This window comes from Drosophila albomicans, chromosome 2L (assembly GCF_009650485.2).
Source record: "Drosophila albomicans strain 15112-1751.03 chromosome 2L, ASM965048v2, whole genome shotgun sequence".
Classification (NCBI taxonomy): domain Eukaryota; kingdom Metazoa; phylum Arthropoda; class Insecta; order Diptera; family Drosophilidae; genus Drosophila; species Drosophila albomicans.
In genome coordinates this window covers 19,895,955-19,915,724 of record NC_047628.2, presented here as the reverse complement: position 1 = coordinate 19,915,724, position 19,770 = coordinate 19,895,955, and the positions used below count along the sequence as shown (strand labels likewise).

At 40.8% G+C, this 19,770-nt stretch overlaps 3 protein-coding genes across 3 annotated transcripts in view; 2 read left to right on the top strand and 1 right to left on the bottom strand.

Moving 5' to 3' along the window:
- The first annotated feature begins 503 nt into the window (after positions 1-503).
- Positions 504-2,291, top strand: LOC117564945 (cytosolic non-specific dipeptidase-like). Its single transcript, XM_034243899.1, has one exon. It carries the CDS (start codon positions 504-506, stop codon positions 2,289-2,291), a length of 1,788 nt encoding a protein of 595 aa, XP_034099790.1.
- A 1,496-nt stretch (positions 2,292-3,787) lies between these two features.
- Positions 3,788-7,242, top strand: LOC117563814 (medium-chain acyl-CoA ligase ACSF2, mitochondrial). Its single transcript, XM_034242347.2, has 3 exons — positions 3,788-4,017; positions 5,393-6,830; positions 6,889-7,242. Exons 1-3 carry the CDS (start codon positions 3,944-3,946, stop codon positions 7,150-7,152), a joined length of 1,776 nt encoding a protein of 591 aa, XP_034098238.1. The 5' UTR covers positions 3,788-3,943; the 3' UTR covers positions 7,153-7,242.
- Positions 7,243-8,288: 1,046 nt separating this feature from the next.
- Positions 8,289-19,770, bottom strand: part of LOC117565103 (serine-rich adhesin for platelets) — a 105,492-nt gene continuing 94,010 nt past the window's right edge. The window contains exons 6-10 of the mRNA XM_034244061.2: positions 17,344-17,627; positions 17,089-17,265; positions 12,172-12,352; positions 11,388-12,096; positions 8,289-11,229 (exon numbers count right to left, since the gene is read on the bottom strand). Of these exons, the coding sequence (XP_034099952.1) occupies positions 10,107-11,229; positions 11,388-12,096; positions 12,172-12,352; positions 17,089-17,265; positions 17,344-17,627 (2,474 nt within the window). The 3' untranslated portion in view covers positions 8,289-10,106. The remainder of the gene's footprint in view (positions 11,230-11,387; positions 12,097-12,171; positions 12,353-17,088; positions 17,266-17,343; positions 17,628-19,770) is intronic.

Below are 19,770 nucleotides of genomic sequence, written 5' to 3'. Positions count from 1 at the left end.
GTGATGTATAAATTTGTTGAGTATAATTATTACCGAAGATTTTGAAAGAAATTCACAGGGAAGTGAAAGGAATACAACATGTAACAAAGTCTTGAAAAAAGCTAAAGAAAAGTTCGACAAACAGATGATAAGAAAACTGTCATTTGTGTACTAAATTTTATTAAGCGAAAACTCCAAAAAAATCAGAAAGAAGCGAAAGAAACCAATGTTGAGAAGATCACATATGTTAAATACCACACAAAAACCTGAAACTTGAGGAAAATATCTCACACTTTACTACAAATTATTCAGCTACTTTACTTAATGTCTGGTTGAAATGTTTGCAGACTCCACAAAGATTTTAAGTAGACATTAAGAAAAAGAAGCGAAAATTTTCCGTATAAATATAAATGTTTAAGATGGCTTTGATGTATTGTTCACTTAATGTTTTTTGGCTCTCTCGAGAACATATCAAAATTCAAATATTTTTTGTAGCATTTGTTGTTTTATTAAATACCGACAAAATGATTTGCTGGGGCGAACTAAACAGTTGCGCCATCTTCATCGATCAGGTGACCTCAGATCGATGCGACTGTCTGCGTGATAAATGCATTCGCGACTATGCGCCGGAGAAGAGGATAATGGTGAGACGGTATCACCTTAACCATGTGATCGATCATGCGCATGGCCAGCTGGAGACGCAGCTCATGGAACTCGATAGCATCCTGAGTATCAGGACCATTCCCCATGATATCCAATACGATGCACAGAATAAACAGGCCATGGATCGCATGGCTCAACGGCTCATTGAGCTGGGCTTCGATGTGGAGCTCGTGGATGTGGGGGCCAAGGAAGAGGGTACGCCAGCCCACTATATGATCTTTGCCGATTACTTCTCGACGCCCGCTAAGAATGTGATGCTCATTTATGGCCACATCGATGTGTTGCCTGTGCCAGAATCCGATCCTTGGCTGTATCCGCCTTTTTCGCTCACCCAGAAGAACGAGAAACTCTATGGCCGTGGTTTGACCAACTCCAAGGGTCCGCTCATGTGTTGGATTCAGGCGATCGATGCATGGATGACGCAGACTAATGATTTGCCCGTCAACATCAAGTTCATCATCGACGGCAACAGCAACGTGAGTCTGCAATTGTTGCGAGACGTGTTCGAGCAGCGCAAACAATTTTTTCAACCCGTCGATTTGCTGGTGAGCACCACCAATCTCTGGATAGCCGAGAATGTGCCCATGCTCACCACTTGCCACAGCGGCTACGTGAAGTTCGAGCTGGAGGTGCAATCCGAGCCGCCGCCAAAGGAGGCCAAGGACAAGTGTCCGCCACCACAATGCGAATGTGGCTTGCAACGCGATCCCATGTCGGATCTATGTCTGCTGCTGAACACGCTGACGGACACTAAGCAGGGCATCCTGGTCAAGGGATTGCACCGACATCTGTTGCCCGTCACGCAACAAGATTGGGATATCTTCTGTCAGGTGGAGTTGGGCATACAGGAGTACAAACGACGCACGGGAGCAACAACTTTGCCACACGAACAATCACATCCCGAGTTTCTCAAACATCGCTGGTGCATGCCCAGCTTAACGTTGCATTCGGTGAAGTGTCCACCCAAGGTGAGCACGCAGAGCTTCCGAATACCCAAACAAGTTTCGGCGCTGTTCTCGGTGAAATTGGTGCCGAATCAAAGTTATCGCTATGTGAAATTCGCCGTGAAAGATCATCTGGATCAGCATTACAAACGTTTAAAGTGCAAGAACCCAACGTATTTGCGGGTCCTCGATCAGCTGGCGCCCTCCAAGCAACCACGCAACGCCACCTTCAATGTGGCCGCCATTCGCGCCTACAAAAGCACCTACAATGTGACTGCAGCGATTCCCGATACAGTCAACGTTTGTATGCCCATCATCAATGAGTTGCGTCGTAATTGCATGAAGCACACCCAGGTGGTGGGTTTGCCCTTCTGCTCGATGCACATGTTGCCGCATCAGGCGAACGAGAGCTGTACCATAGAAGAATATCAGCGAAATATCGAATTGTTCGCCACATACCTCTATGAGATAGCTCACGTTCCCGCCGAATGCAAGTGTACGGATATTCCAGATTTCTGCTACACGAAGGGCAAGGCGACGGAGACGGACTTTATACGCACGCTAGAGCCGAGGGATAACAACACCCATGTACTCTACGAAATCGGTGAAATGGAGATCGATCGTACTGCTAATGTTGATTCAGTGTTGCCCAATGTCAAGCAGATTCTGTTGGGTAAAGATAATTCTGCACAATCTTTAGTCTGATTGCACTTCAAGGTTCATCATCTTCTTCTTCTACTTCAATTGTGGGACAGCTGTTCGCTTTTGAGTGGCGTCTAATATAATTTATTTGATTACATAGCCAATGACTTTAAATTGATAAGAAGTTCTAGTCGTACGTTCGTCGTTCGCGCGTCTGGCGATTCTATTAATATCAACTGTACCAAAAAACTTGTGCTAAATTCTAGACACTAAACAGACAAAGGCACGCTCCGATCCGATTATGACTAGTTGTATAAATATATACTCAGATTAGTATTGCCTAGAAAAAGAGTTGCGATATCTCTCTTTCATTATCGACTTTCTTTATTGTCACAAATTTAAAACCACGCTGCAAGAGAATTTAAACAACATGCATTTTTATTGTACTATACATAGCACTAAAAAAATCACCTTATGCTATAAATGGAAATTTATATGCCAGACAAAACAATTTGGCTGATAAAAATTTTTTTAAAAGCATTGCTCTAATCAAAGCTAACAATTCCCCTTTCATTAATTGAGCTTAAGGCTATGTATACCGATAATAATTTTGAAGACATACTAAAATATGCTATCTAATAAGGTCTTAATTTTCCCCTTTTATAATTGCCCTTGATATGAATTAATATGCACCTAAACATATAAACATTTAGCAAGTTTCATCTACTGACCAACAGATGATGAAGTAGCGTCATCTGTTGGGCATTTGTGCAAACCCACGAATTCTAATCAGACATATATGTATATGTATGTAAATCGCAATCGTAATTGGCGTTGAAGTGAACAGTTCAACATCAACGATCTTTGGTTTAATTAATCTCTTTAACTAGTTTAATCTAATACTCATTTTACACTTCTTTGACACCCAATTGAAATTGTGGCAAATTATCGTAAATTTGTATTTTAACAAACAGAAACATTTCCGTGAAAACATAAAGATCCACACATCAACATCAAGGTCTTTATGTACACATGTACAACCATACAAGGCGAATAGTACAGTTGCCAAACATATTCAAAATCTACTTCATATAAAAGCACAATTCGCAGCAGCAAATTTGTCATATTCAAAAAGTAGCTTTTAAAAGCTCACAAACTAAAAGTAGGAAAAGAGACGGGGCGAAACAATGAAACCAAGCAAGTGCAAAATGCCGGTTAAATAAAAACACTGGGGGAAAAAACGAAACAAAACAAACACAAGAGCAAAAACAAATAAATATAGCGATAATGCGTGTGCAACACGTGCCAATAGGTAAAGTAAGCAGCAAACAAAATACAAGCGATCAGAATGAACAAAACAAAAAGCATAAAAGCGACGAATACATTGATCGGCAAACCCGAAAAACTAAAGCAACTACAACTACACGCAATGATCTGCGTGCATGTGTGTGCGTGTGTTTATGTAGATAAGAGCAAGGCAAGGCAATTCGCCGTCAGCTGTTGCTTTTCGGCTATTCTCGCGGCGATGTCGACTGCGATTAGAACTAACCCTGCTCAGTACGCGTTTGACCGCGGCGAATTGTGGACGTGTGGATTTCTCTCCTCTACCTAACTTCTAATAAATCAATTACAAGCAACGTTTATACATATCAACAATAAGTAATTAAAAGTGTTGTAGTGTAAAAAGTAATGTGCATTCATTATTCGCAATAAACATGTTGAACAAGAAACTGCAAATTCTCTCACGGCATCTGCTCAAGCAGTATGCTGCGCATAAAGCATTGCGTTGGTAAGTTGAAAAAAAAATTAAGAAGATGAAGAAGGAAGATAAGAGGTGTGCTCAAGATCAAGGTGTGCGTATGTGTGAGTGTGAGTGGGTGTGTGCGATGTAAAGCAAGCAATTGATTGATTAGATTTTGCTTTTATGCAAGAAGAGCATCGACTATTTAGCATGCTTTGACTAATTAGGGGGCCGATGACAGGGCATTAAATTGTCGTAAGGCGATTTTTGGGCAAAGTGGTTGCTTTTGCCTCCACGTCAGCAAGACTGCTACGCAATTGTTACGTAACATTATAATAGTTCTAATTTTTGGGCATTCTTAGATGCCCAAGCTAGGGGAAGGGTATAATAAAGTCTATTGTATATATTTACATCTCGATTAAATTACAACGTAAATGCTCATAATAAATAATATATGTAAAGTAAGGGTATTAGAACGTCGTTAGTCAGCTCTCACTTTTACTTTCTTCCGCACTTACATGCATTTATCTTCAAAAGCTTAATAAACGTGATTAGAAAAAACTACGCAGAATATTTTACCTGTTAACTTTAGAAATTTTCCACAAACAGGTAACTATATTTAGCCTCAAAGTCACCCCAGTGTTTTACAGTCTTTTCTATTAGAAGCAATTTGCACTTTCCAGCATATATTAAACTCGCATTATTGAATAATAATTACAAATATTCTCTTACATATGCAACTAATTGAAATGATAAGCGAATCGGCATTACATTTTAAACAAAAAAAAAAAGCTCATCGCTTAATTCATAACGCTGAGTGTTTACAACGCAAAAACAATAGAAAAGGCAAACACAAACAGAGAGCATTCAAAAGCAGACATGCAAGTTATTTTCGGCGCAAGCTTTGAGAGCTTTTGCGCCGAACTGTGGACCTCGCTTAGTTGGGGTATCAACCACAATGCATTTAAAACTATTTGTTAAAGTGGATTGTGTTTTGAAATTATATATGTTTGCATGTGTGTATTGGATCGTATGACAGACTTAAAATAAGACAATAAAATAAAATGCGTAAGAAAGAAAAACAAGATAATTCAAGAACAATTATAAGTATATTTATTAGAAATAATACAAGTACATATATAATTAAACTAAAATATATTATAAAATGATAATAATAATAATACATCAAAGTTTTGTAACTGATGTGGAAAATGATGAAATAATACAATACATTTATAACTAATCTAAATTATATTATAAAACGATAATAATAATAATATCTCAAAGTTTTGTAATTGTTGTCGAAAATGATGAAATAAATAATAATTGATTGATATGTTAATTGGCTAAAATATAGCAAAAATGTTCTGATGAATAATTTTTGTATGATTTCTGATACACTTTTGATATCTTTTCATGGCAGCGTTTCCACATCGAGTTATATACACAAGATTGGCAAGGAGCCGTTGGTCTATCGCAATGTTGGCCAACAACTTGAGTTGGCCTCGTCCAAGTTTGGCAGCACTGAGGCGATAGTTTCGTGTCACGAAGCTCAGCGATATACGTTCCGCAGTCTGTTGCAGGAAGTAGATCGCTTGGCGGCTGGTTTCCGTAAACTGGGTCTGCAGAAGGGCGACGCCATTGGCATCTGGGCGCCCAACTACATGCATTGGTATCTCACCTATATGGCAGCAGCGCGAGCTGGCCTCACATCGGTGGGCATTAATCCTGGATTCCAAGGACCTGAGGTGGCTTACTGCCTGAAAAAGGTGGACATCAAGGCGATTGTGGCACCCGAGGCGTTCAAGAGCACAAAGTACTATGAGATATTGCGTGAGATTTGTCCCGAAATTGCCCATTCGGAACCGGGCAAGATCAAGAGCGAGGAGTTTCCACACCTGCGCACGATCATCATCAACAGTCAGGAGAGCCTGAAAGGAGCCTTTCGTTTCGACGATGTGCTCGACCTGAGCAATGCCACGGAGCAGGCGGAAATTGCCAAATTCCAACGTGAGATTTGCCCCGAGACTCCTTGCAATGTGCAATTCACCTCAGGCACGACGGGTCATCCAAAGGCTGCCCTGCTCTCCCACTACAATATTGTGAACAATGGCATCCATGTGGGCAACCGGAATGAGCTCGAGGACGAAAGGATCTGTGTGCAGGTGCCACTATTTCATGCCTTTGGCGTGAGTATCACGATCATGGCAGCACTGGCCAAGGGTGCCACCATGGTGTTACCAGCTCCCAACTTCAGTCCCAAGGACTCACTAAAAGCCATCTTCAATGAGAAATGCACTGTATTGCATGGCACGCCCACAATGTATGTCGATCTGGTGCATGCACAGCGTTCGCTTCAGTTGCCACTCGGCCCAATCAAGAAGGCAATAACGGGTGGTGCGATTGTTGCGCCACAGCTCATCCTGGACGTTAAGGAAGTGCTGGGTGTGCAGACAATGCACAGCGTCTATGGCCTGACGGAGTCGACTGCCGTTATCTTCCAGTCGCGGCCAGGTGAACCAGCGGACACTGTGCTAAACAGTGTGGGATACATCACGGATCATATCGAGGCCAAAGTTATTGATGCGAATGGTTGCCTGGTGCCCTTCGGTCAGCCGGGTGAGCTGTGCGTGCGCGGCTATCTGACCATGCTGGGTTACCACAAGGATGTGGAAAAGACGGAGGAGATTCTCAGCGCCGACAATTGGCTGCACACGGGCGATCAGTTTGTTATCGAAGCCAATGGCTACGGACGCATTGTCGGTCGTCTCAAGGAGATGATTATTCGTGGAGGCGAGAACATTTTCCCCAAAGAGGTTGAAGACTTTTTAAACAGCCATCCTCAGGTGGTCGAAGCTCATGTAAGTTTTACATACATAGTACAATACAATGTGCAACTAATTCAATTTTTCCTTCCAGGTGATTGGCGTTCCTGATGAGCGTTTGGGTGAGGAGCTCTGCGCCTTCGTACGTGTCAAGGACTACGTTGACCCCAAGACGTTTACAAGCGAGGCTTTGCGTGCCTATTCGAAGGGCAAACTGGCTCACTTTAAGGTGCCTCGCTATGTTGTGCCCATAGATGCATTCCCTAAAACCACGTCCGGCAAAATCCAGAAGTTCAAGCTCCTCAAGGAATACGAGGATAGATTAAAGAAGAACGAGCTTAAGTCTGCCCGCGTTTAAGTATTATGTGACCTTTTTGTACTAGAAATAGTAATTGTGCAGATTTTAACTATTTTACTATAGAACAATAAATGTTTTTTTTTAATGTCATTGTGTAGAATATCCTTCAAGGACCTCTGAATGGGAGAATGAATATTTATTTTAAATTTCACTTTTTGGCTTTAACTTTGTTATGTCCTTGCTAAGGACGAAAGGACATGTTTTTTTTGAGTCCTTTTAGAGCAAAAGAATCGATGTGCACCAAAAAAAATGTAAAATTGCACCAAAACATTTTCCTACATTTTTTAAGGGTGAGGACCACAAAAATTGGTCAAATCTCACAAAATCAGTCGTAACTTCTATATTTGAAGGACTATCGGGATGTCCTTTTCACCGAAGAACATCCTGTTCGAGCCAAGTCGGATGGCACTATCTAAAGGAAGAATGTCCTTCAAACACCGGAGATAAACAGGATTTTTTAAATTTCAAAAAGTCCTTATAACATGGCTATATCCTTACGTATCTTGACGAGTCCTGTGCCAAACGTTAGCTATTGGTTAGGGCTACAATCTGACCAAAGGACATCCGAATCGTCCTGTAAATAACGGAGATATTAAGCATTTTCTGATTTTTGCACAATTTTTAAAATATTTTATGGGAAACAATTTGATTTTTTCTAAGTCCAAATGACGTCATCGGCTTTGCTGAACACGCAAATTTTTCAAGGGTGAGGACCGCAAAAATTGGCCAAATCTCACAAAATCAGTCGTAACTTCTATATTTAAAGGATTATCGGGATGTCCTTTTCACCAAAGGAGATTCTCTTCAAGCCGAGCCGGATGGTAGTATTCAAAGGACGAAGGTCCTTCAAACACCGGAGATACACAGGACTTTTTCAATTTCAAAAAGTCTTCATATCTCGACTATATCCTTGCGTATCCTGACGAGTCCTGTGCTAAACGTTAGCTATTGGTTAGGGCTACAATCTGACCAAAGGACATTCAAGTCGTCCCGTAAATAACGGAGATATCAAGGACTATCTGATTTTTACCAATTTTTTATGGTATTATAAGAAAAAATTGTCAGCTTGCAATTTGTAATGTCGTCATCAAATTAGATTTAATAACGAAATACTAAAGAAAAGATAAGGCAGGCGATTTGTTGAAACAATTACTATTTTATTTTAGGTTTTGAAATTATTTAGCAAAAAATATTTGTAGGTTTCTTGTTTCCGTAGCAATTTGTGTTATACTGTTATATTATACTCTTATTTGCATTCCTTTCTGTATTGTTTTATTCTGCTTATTTCATTTATTATACGTATGCACAGAATTTAGGATGAGTTGCTGTTATTGTGGTTGTTGTTGTTGCTGGGCTCACACATAAAAAAAACATAGCAATCGTAGCTTACTTAAAAATTAATGACAATGCTGCGTGTTAAACTTTTGCGTATCCTTTTAGCTTATACATATAAGACTTGCAATTAGATACATTTATAGTTATAGTTACAGTTACAGTTATAGATACGGATACGGATACGGATACGGTTATGGATACGGATATAATAATCATTGATAACAAATTAAAAACGTAAATTTAACTAAATGCTAAGCTAAAAAGTAATGTACAAATAAGCTATAAACAATATGTATATATGTATGTATTTACGCATTATAATAGATGATCCTTCAGCTGATCCTAAAAACTAAATAATAAATAATGCTCAAATATTTCACAAACACGCACAAAAAAATTAAAGCTTAAGGGTCCGGATGCAAATTTTGCTTAATCCGTACATTTCTAGATGTGTAAATTGTACAATTTCAATTTCAAAGTTTTCGGGGTATTACAATTAAGGACATCAAGTGAATGTTCTGTTCTGTTCTGTTATATCCGTTGAGCTTAAGAGGAGAAGGAGAAGTTGTGTGGATGGGGGCTATAACACATTACATATTATTTAATATACGATAGACGTTATCTCGAGTTGTGTGTTTTGTGGTTAGAATACGATAATAATAATATGTTGTATATATATAAATCTGGTATTGTATAGTTATATTATAAGTTGTGTGTATATACTCGTATATTTTTATAATGCTTGAGCTAAATGCCTAACCATAACATTTATTTATTTACTCGTAGTATTATCGTATTTGCTTTGAAACGTCGTACTTATGTGTTTTATGTTTTCCGAAGAGTTGGGCTACTGTTCTCTATATCTTTTAAACCTATTATACTTGTTACTCTTCTACTCATTTTGATTATTCACTGAGTCGCATTTCTCGTAATCGTAAATCGTAAAATGTGTGCACTCTTCTTCTCATTCTTTTTCGTTCCAATGTTCTCTTTAGACTGTGACGGATCCACTTACTGTGTATGTGTGTGTGTGTATATCTGTGTGTGTTTGCATAAAATATCTTCTCTTCTATCATACTATATCTTAAATTCTTTAAATTATGTTATACGATTAATAAACAAATATTGTTGTTGCCTCTCGCTTTCGCATTCACAAAATCGCACTCTAAATGCACTTATTTACATAAAACATTTTCATTTTGAAATTTTCAATTACAATGTATGATTTTTTATTCTGTGTGTGTTTTATCCTGTTACTCTCCAAGACTTTTACTAGTTTATCGAGTTTTTCGGTTTTATTCTGTTCAGTTTTTATATTTGCGCCAAGCTATGCTTTTAGTTAATGATGCTCATTGAATTGTTCTACAATCTAGATGCGCGCGCCATATGCTTTAGAAGCTATCATCATCATCATCATCTTCATCATCCACATCAACATCGAAATTAACACCTTCGGCCTCATCATCTTCATCATCTTGGTCGTCGTCATCGTCATCGCCCACAATCAGCTCCTCCTGCTGGTCATCGGTGGCCATCTCATAAGCCTCTTCGGCTGCCTCGGCAATCTGCTCGATGACGGCACGCTCCTCATAACCAACATCCAATGATGGTGGCTGCTGTCATGCGATGCTGCTGTGTCCATTGTTGGCGGCATCCGCATCGGCAGCATCCTCGGACCAGCTCACCTCCATGGGTGTGCCATTCAGGCTGTTCACCTGATCGAGCAGCAGCGCCTCCTCAATGGACATGCGTGACGGTTGCTTTTGGCGTTTCGATAGCGAACACCCTGCTGCTGATGCAGTGCTTGAGGCGGACGAGCTGCGCATATCCTCCGATGAAGCCGAGCAGCTCTCGTCCTCTGAATTGGCACCGGATACCATTGCCTCGCCCGCGGACTCCTGTATCTCCTGGAATTTCTTATTGAGCGCCTTGGGATACGCATCGCAGGTTATCAGCTTCATTGCGGAGCTGCTGCGTGGTCGCATCTCGGCCAAAACTGGCGGTGGCAACGGTTGCGGCGAACTGGAACGCAGCTCATCCACCTGCCAATCCGATAACGGCGCCTCGACGTCATCGCATCTCTGCCGCTGACGCTGCTGTTGCTGCTGGCGCTGGGGACGCATCTCAAAGGCTGTTGCTGCCGCCTTGTTGTTGCACACGGATTGGGAGCGAGCTCGGCAGAGTGGACGCGGCGACTCGGGCTCATTGGTCTGACCACGCATTAGAGCTGTGGCTGACATGCTTTGCGATAGCGGATTGGGACCCTGTACATGCGAAATGGAGCCATGTCCATGGCCATTAGTGTGGCCATTGCTGGCGAAACTCTGCGACAGCTGCGGCTGCCGGCGTTGGGTGGGACTGCGTTCGCAGGTGCTGCGCAAGGAGCCGGCACGTCGCACCAGCTTCGAGGCGGCCACCTGTGGCGACTCATCGTCCATTTCGAGTACCCAGCTAACGGAATCGTTGCGTTCGATGACGCCCTTGATGACTGGCGAGGCGGGTGGCGATGTGTTTGATGTGTCGGCACGCATTGAATTGCTTCGACTGTACGAGTGACTGTTGATGGAGCTGTCGTGGGAGCAGTTGGAGAGCTCATGCAGCTGGGCTTGCACCAGAACGAGCTGCTCGGAGCGTTGCTTGAGATGATACTGCAGTTCCTCCTTGTCGCAGGTGAGGCGCTTACGCTTGATGCTTTCGTGGTTGAATGCCTTTTGCATCTCCTCCATCTGGCGCTGAATTTCTCTGCAAGCGAAAGAGAGAAAAGCGAATATTAGTTGGGAATACAATTAAAATTCTGTGTACTCATCTTCGCTTAGCTAAGCTAAGACACAAACCGTAGCCTGTATTTCAACTAGAACTTACGAAGATATAAACCGGTTGTATATTGTTTCTCTACTTACTTTTCTTTCTCTGTCTTGCTCTCGAGCTCTGTGCGCATCATTTCATTCTGTGCCTCCAGCAGTGTGACACGATTACTCAAACTGCGCTGCTCGTCGTTCTCCCGCTGCAGCTCAGCGTTCTGCTTGGACAGCGTCGAGATCTCGGCCTGTTTCAGCTCCAGCACACAGCGCAAACTCTCCGCCTCGTTGGTCAGACGGCACAGCTCGCCGCTGCTATCGTTGAGGCTGTTGCTGTGGCTGCCATTGCTGTTGCTGTGGTTGCTGGGACTGCGACGCTGCGACGAAGTGCGCAACACGCTGACCTCATCCTGCGACAACGCCAGACGATCCCGCAGATCGCGCTCCTTCAGCTCGGTGCTGGTGCGCAGCGATTGCAGCTCCTTGCCCAGCTCCTTGACACGCTCTAGCGCCTCCTCTTCGCGCTGTGTGGCCGCGGACATGGAACGCACATGTGTGTTCTCCTTGCGTGTGAGCTTCTCACGCAGCACTTGCTCCTGGGCTTCGTGGTCGCGAATGCGTGTTTGTAGCTGCAGCACTTGCTGCTCGGCGGCATTCAGCTGGTCCTGCTTGTGACGCAGCTGATGGGCCATTTCCTGATGATACGCTTGCAGCGCCTGTTTTTTCTCCTCATCTTTAGCCTGCAGCTGGGACTCAAGCTCTAGGAAACGCTCTTTGGCCAGCAACTGCACCTCCTGCACTTTGTCTTGTGCTACACAGAAGAAGATGGAAACAGAAACGAATTGGCATTACGTTAAGAAAAGAGTTAAGGATTCTTGTGACTTACCTTCTTGCAGCTTGCTGCGTTGCAGATGTTCCAACTCCTGCTGACGCTGTGTCCACTCCACATCCTTGTCGTGCAACTGCTGTTGCAGCTCTTCGCAATTGCGCTGCGTCTGCTGCAGCATGGCGATTGTCTCGGCCAGCGTTGTCTGCGACTTCTTGTCCTGACAGCTCAACTTGTCCATCTGCAAAAGAAGAAAACAAACAAGGAGTTTAGAACGGTTGCAATTTTGCTACCTGAGCCACCTCTTAATTGCTCGCGTGAAAATTGCTTTACGATGGGAAAATTCCCAAAACTTGACCTTGACCACAAGGATTTACATTTTCAGTTCTCGTGTAGTAAAGTGAGCGTGGGAATAAAAGTATTCCTGGTAGGCTCTTCAATTTTTAAGCATTTTTTAATGCACATCTATAGAATTGTACTGCAGATATTAAGTGTCCACTTAAGAGGGAATTCTGATGAATTCCTAAATATAAAGTGATATTGTTCTAGGAGAATTCTTTTGAATTTTAAACTTCATAAATATGTTTGATTTGGAAATATCGAATTTGCACAATAATGAAGTGTGTAGTCTGTAGCTTTCATTTGTTCTTATAATAATAATATTAACATGAAAGTAGGATTAATTCCTTTGTTAAAATAATGACTAAATTTTCAAAAATAACCAATTATGTATAAGTATAAATTTATAAAAATAAGAAATTCATAACGATCACAGTACAAAGAAAACAAGGGTTACTTAAGTTAAATATAAAAAAAATTAAATAAACAAAGAAATATATAAGTTGGAAGTTCAAGAAGTACAAAATTAAGAACCTAATACTAAATTAGTTTATTCCCTCAATTTCTCCCACATGAATTTGTTTATACTCTCTTCTTTCTACTTTTCATTTGTCCCTCTTTTACCTCAGAATCGTAAGACAGATTATCCATAATGTTGTCGCTGCACTCAGTCCAGCTGATCAAATCAAAGTCCATGGTTTCAGCGGACAAATTCTCGTTGGTAAACACAAAGTTCTCAAACATTTTGTAAATTTAAATTTCTTTGCAAGGAAAGCGACGTGTTGAACACGACGAATACTGCGAGTCGACTGATGACCAGCGACAGGATCGCCAGCTCCTTTTATAGGCCCGCAGGTAGAAAATGTCGTGTACTTAAGGAAGAGCAACAGAAAGATGGCCCAAAATATTTACAGCAGATTTACGATGTAGGCAAAAAGGATTTTCGCTTCCTTTTCCATTTCTCATTTCATTTTTGAGTCTGAGTGCGCAAAAAACCAAAAAGCAAAATGGGTGTGGCTCTTGGTGGACCGAAGGGCGTTTTTGGCTACTCGTCAACGCCTCTCGAGAAAAAGAGAGAACCAGAAAAAGTTGGTAGCACACTCTGCTGCAATCGATCTGCAGCCAAAGTCTGCGGCTTAATCTTTCCAACGATTTCGCCCACACCTCATGTGGTTTTCTGCGCGACTGCAAAATTGGTCACGCACAAAACCCTTTCGGCATTACGTTTGGAATCTAGAATTTGGGGCGTCGGAATGCACTTCAATTTGCTCTCCTTCGCTGCGACATTTCAGGTGTTTCCGTATCGAACAAAGTGTGTACAAGAAGCGTCTCCCTTCCAAAAATGTGAGAAGGAAGCACACTCCTCTTCGCTGGCGTCAACTCGAGTGCCGAGTGATACACTTAGTTTCGAGTACTTGACACAAATTTGATTAGCTACAACCAATCGCAATTTTCACGACGGACTGACTTGCAGCTAAATGGAGCTTCATTTTAGTCTTAAGAGTTGGACATTAGCAAGTACTTAAAGGGGTTAGAAAAAATAATTGGGAGTTGCTGCAAGAGTTGCATTATTGCATGGAACTAATCGAGAGAATAACTTGAAAAATATTTGATTATTAGTTACGGAAAGTATATATATTATATCTTCGGGAAATAATTAAAGACTCTTCTTCAAGTCAACAATCGCTTACTAATTAAAGTTAACAAAAATTTGATATATACATATTTGGAAAGAACTTGCTAAAACTATGTCAACCTAATTTACGCCTAATTTCTATTTTAGTAGAAAAGTAGTTTGTTTATAGATTTGTTTAAACTTTAATTCATCAATTTGAATTCGGCTTAACACATCACATGAACTTATCAACATCAAATTTAAAATTGTTTTTCATACCTATTCTATCATAACAAATTTAAATTATTATTATTATTATCAATATTAGTCATTGGCTTGTGGAATTAACATCTCTACACTTATTTTTGAAGCAATCGCCTTGGTTGCTCCACTTCCACCACAAATAATCGATTACTTAATCTTAATCTTAATTACTTAATCAACGACTCCCGCCCCGAGACGTTTAAGCCAACCTCATATTTAGACTGTCGGACATGGTTAGCAATAGAAATCTGTCTATCGTCTGTCGTCGCAATACTTTGATTGTCTGTCTGCGTCTCAATCTTCGTCTCCGACTGCTACTTTGACTGTCGTCTTGTCGCCGTATCCTTGACTACCTGTGTATGTAGAAGCTACAATTAAAGTGTCACTGGTTTGTCCTTAATCCTTTCGACTACTTTAGAGTCTGCTGTCTGCAGCCTAGTTGTAGAATATCAAGAGTAACTGGAGTATAATTAAAATGCTGTCATTCTCCACGTCCTTCACTTCATCTGCGAACCGCCATAAAAATTGAAACACGCGCTACGCCAAGCGATATGAAGTCGAAGATAATGAGAAGGACATAGAGAGAAGCAACCTATAGAACGTGTGCTGTTATCCTTGATGTCCTTGTGCTTGTGCCTGTTCTCAGTTTTCACACCGTGTTGTGAAATCTTTAGCTGGATCATATTTTTAAATAAATATTTATGTTTGACAGCACAACACACAAACACAAACAACAGCCGTTTAGGCTTTTAGTGGGAAAAACTATGCGCAATATTGAAATTCTCTAGCGATTTATGCAAATGTGAAAATTCCATTGAAAATGCGCATCCAACCGCATGCAACAAGTTACACAAACATTGCGGCAAAGTACTCGAAATATTGTGCAATGAATGGGATTATGACGGCAAAAAGAAATTGCTTTGAGTATACTTTCGTTTTCTATTATCCTTGGAGAAATGTGAAAGAAATGAGCAACTACTGAGAGCAATAAAGGAAATAAATTCAATAGAGTATAAATAATAGTAAATTTTATATAAATATTTTGCTGCACTTCGCATCTATGTATGTTAACTACTTTTTCAGTCTCGCCTTCTCTTTTCTACCTGTTAGCTAAAAACATTTGCGGTTTAGGAGTCAGCAGACAAGCAACATCATAAATCGATTTACGAGTGAAAAAGGAAGCAAAGGAACAACTCTCCTTTGCTGTGTTAACGACATCTCAACACATCGCGAGGCAAATGTCAAAATAATGTTGTTGTCGCGTATTTTTACGGTCTTGTTATTGCAATTTAATGGTCAAGGAAATGCCAATTATCGAGCACTTCATCGCGACAACGTGAGAGTCTACAACAGGTAATTTTGCTTTCTCTGTTTGCAGTTGAGAAAGAGCCACAAAATAAATGCATTCCTAATGAAGTTTGAATTGAATCAATAAATGCGACAACATTGAAAGCAAAATGAAATAGAATACAGTGAATTGCAATTGAAATTCACATATTGATCAAGAGATAGTCTCTTATCCAAAATAAAGTTGTTGAAGCCTCAAAAGGAAGGGTTTTGAGTGCTGTTCTTAAAATGTATAGTGCATTGCAAAAGTCAATTCAATAGTATAACTATCAGAAGTGAAGAAACGAGAATAAATTAAGAATAAAAAAATTTGAACACAAACTGCTTTCAAACTTTGCAATGGAATTTCCATGGTTATGCCCCATAATAATGTCTTAATCAAAATTAAGTATTTAAATAATAAATGATTTGATGGGAAGCAATTTAAATTCTGCAATTGCAGTTTTAATAGTAATCAATAGTAATTTCAATAGTATAACTCACAGAAAGAAAGAAACGAGAATAAATGCAGAATAAAAGAATTTGAGGATGTCTTAAATCAGTTGAAACTTTGCATTGGAATTTCCGTGATTATGGCCGAAATACCTTAACACTTTTGTTACTCGCTTCGTGAATAATTAGACCGGGAAAGGGATCGAGAGTGAGTGTAGAACAATCTGTCAGGTATTTCAGCTTTAGAAAATGATATTTCATTATATTCGCACCTCGCGTGTTAACCGCTTTTATATTTAAAGAGCGAGCTGTTAAACCCGAGCGGTAGAAACTGTTAAAACTCGCACGTATGTGAGAAATATACTCGAGAATTCTCTTTATACTCGAGTATGGAAAATCCTTTCGAGAATGATAACAATTAATTGAATGCAGAGCAGAGATCACACCCTTTTCGCATACCTCAAAAACAAAAGGGTAGAACTACTTTTACAGTAGCCGAAACAGATGTGGAAAATGTAGAGTAGCTCTCTATACATTCGTGTGTGTGTGTGTGTGTGTGTTGGCCAGGCCGAAACTAGAGTTTTAATTAGTGCAAACACAAAAAGAGAAAAAGTGGCCGAGGCATTAAGAATGCAACCCGGATATGGTTTCAGTTGCACTCAGGGATTGAGCGGCTTAGTCGAAACTGTAACAATTAAACGAAATTAGCTGAAATTTAAGCGCAGCTTAAGGCAAATTTCTAGACCATACACGCTTGGCCCTGGATTTTGGCCTTTTATTAGAGCACACACAGCAATCCCCTCACCCGTCACTCTCTTTTTTTTTTTTGGTTCTCGCAGACAAAGGGAAAATCAGTCGAGCGCATTGCAAAGTGAACAAAAGTTCGGTACAAACTGCTGGCAAGGACTTTTGCCTGGCGCCTGTTTTTCTGCACAAAATCCTAAAACCCTTCGCCCATTCAATTTGGTTTTCAATCTCACCTGCTTGGACATGCACTGCACAACAATGGCGAGTCCCATCAGTTGGCATTGCTGTTGCTCCTGCTGCTGCTTTCGGCCCTCCAGACACTTTGTTAGCCGTTCGTAGTTCAAGTAGCCGTTCTCCATGAAGCACTTGAGCAGGGGATTCTCCTCCGCCTGGCTGTGCAGTGAAGTGTCCTGCAGAGTAAAAGAGAAAGAGAGATATACCGAGTTGTTTTACATAGTTCAGACTGGCTGCCAAGTTGTTGTACCCACCTCATTTGTAGTGGGTAAGCTTGCTGTTAATTCCTTCAGCTGTGCCTCCGTCTGTTCTGTTTCCAAGGCGCAACTCGACTCCCTCGAGTCTTGGGTGCGCTGCAGCTTGGGCGCCTTCTCTGTGGCACAGCTGCAGGTGGCATTTTTGGTGTCTGCCGCACCGCAAATGCAAAGCACCTCATTGCTGATGGAGGCACGCTTCGAGTCCCGTGGCGTTGCAAGGATTAAACCCAATTCATTGAGCTCCTGCAGCTCCGTTTGATCCACACCGGAACGTAGCGATTCTGCAAGAGAGTAAAGTGAGAGATTATGATTAAGAGATTATCTGTGGATTGTTATGCATATCATAATTTTGGTGAATTATTATATAAGCAACAAAACAGCGAAAGTTGTGACTGAACCAACTAATGATGACTCAGTTGGAGCTGAGCTCAACTGCTTGTGTCATTTGCAGTCTCCAAGATTGAGCGATTGAAAGATGAGTAATTGCTGTAGATGAGCGCGCAAGAGTACAACATAACAACAAAAAAAAGGGAAAGCAAATACAAGTATTTATAGCAGAGACAAAACAATGTCTTCATAAATTACTCACACATAGGTGTAGAGCAAGTGAGGGGCAGGGTCAAAGGCCTAGAGCCGCCTTGTCTCATCAATTACACGCGAAACGAGCCACAACTACAACAAGAGGGAGCGAGCTGCTGTCAATTAGCGGAGGATGCGTAGCCAACAAATTGTCGAATGTTGAGGAGACGAGGGACAATTTCAAGGGGCAACTTGTAGTTAAAAGAGAGGCTTGACAAATAGCTTAAGAGTTCGCTGCCTCAACATCCAAAAGGTGTTTCGAGTTCAGCAACCCATCATCATCGATCCATCGATCGACGTCAGGCTGTCTCTCCCTCTACCTCATCTCTCTTCTTCTCTGTCTCTATCCAACCATAATTTATGCGATTTCCTTACAAGCACGCGCCATAATCAATGGCTTTGGTTATGTAGTTGCCGCATCAATTTATAGCCAAAGTGCCAGCTACAAAACTGTCAACGCCAACCAGTACAACCTGTAGCCAACAATTGCTTAGTTGTACTTGTAAGTTGCACCTCCACTTGTTGCACTCTGTTCGCTGAGGCTTTTCTGCTTCCTCGGCCATTCATCAATTTCCGACTCACGGTATATTTACAGTTGAGATTGGCTTCAAATGATTTCATTTCAAAAATTCATTTTCAATTTAAAATTAATGTTCAATTTCAATTTAAAATGAGCCGTTGAAATGTTCATGATGACATTAACTTGTGTTTAATTTTGTTATGTTGTAATTTAATAACAACAAAATATATGTCTATCTGCATTTGTGAAGACAAAAATACTTCGCAATTTAAATCAACATATTTTAAAATGTTGTACAAAGTATCATATTGCGATCATTACACTATGTTGAATTCCATTCAATACCAAATCTCCATTGAAATTTCTTTCACAATAGCCATAAAAGTACTTTTCTCTGCCTCGTTTCGATTGCAGACTTGACCATAAATTATCCAGGCATTAAATCAATTACTGGAACTGGCTGTAAATGAGACGACATTTGTGCAGTTTATGGAAATGGAAACGTACAAGATTACTTATGTTTTTATGTAATGCAAAGATAGCAAAGAAATTAACTAAATTGTTGACAGAGCGAATACTAAATTTAGCTAAAATAAATAAAATAAACTGTATTTTCCTACAAAGAGTCAGGAAAAACCTTCGTTGACACGATGCCTAAATAAACAGCGTAACGATTTTTAATAGGATGCGGAAATTTCAAATCCGAAATCGAAGGGAATTTCCCCCTCGCAAGTTAATAATCATATTTTGCAGCCTAACAACAGATGCGTGTTAAAATAACCATTAGCAATTAAGTAAGGACAACACCTGAGGAGACGCGTGAGCTCAAGAACTGGAACTTCCAATGCCACACGACCTGAGGAAATTCTCTTTAGAGCGAAGAGTGATGCCTGGCACACGTCGATATTTCTGCGAGATTCTGCAATGTCAATTAGGCAATTAAATGGCATTAGTTACAAGACATTAATGCCTAAGAAATGCCAAGGCCAAGACTGTCCGACTGGAGCAGAGAAACATCGACATCTTCGAGTTCTCACGGATCTGTCTGCTGAACAAGTTCTTCTCGCTGACAGGATCGCACCATGGGGCAACTCAGTCTCAGTGTCTTTCACGCTGAGAGAGTCGGCAATTGTGCATTTTATGACTGGCAAACCGACCACCTCAGTAGTTATTCGCTTGAATGTGGGCACTACATTTGCCATTCATTCCATTTCTATATATTTTTTGTGTTTTGTGTGTTACCTTTCACATCTCTCTCACTTGGCTGTTTTACGACGGACGCGGAAAAACCTAGGCAAGTTGAGGGTGTTCGTTTCATTGAGAAA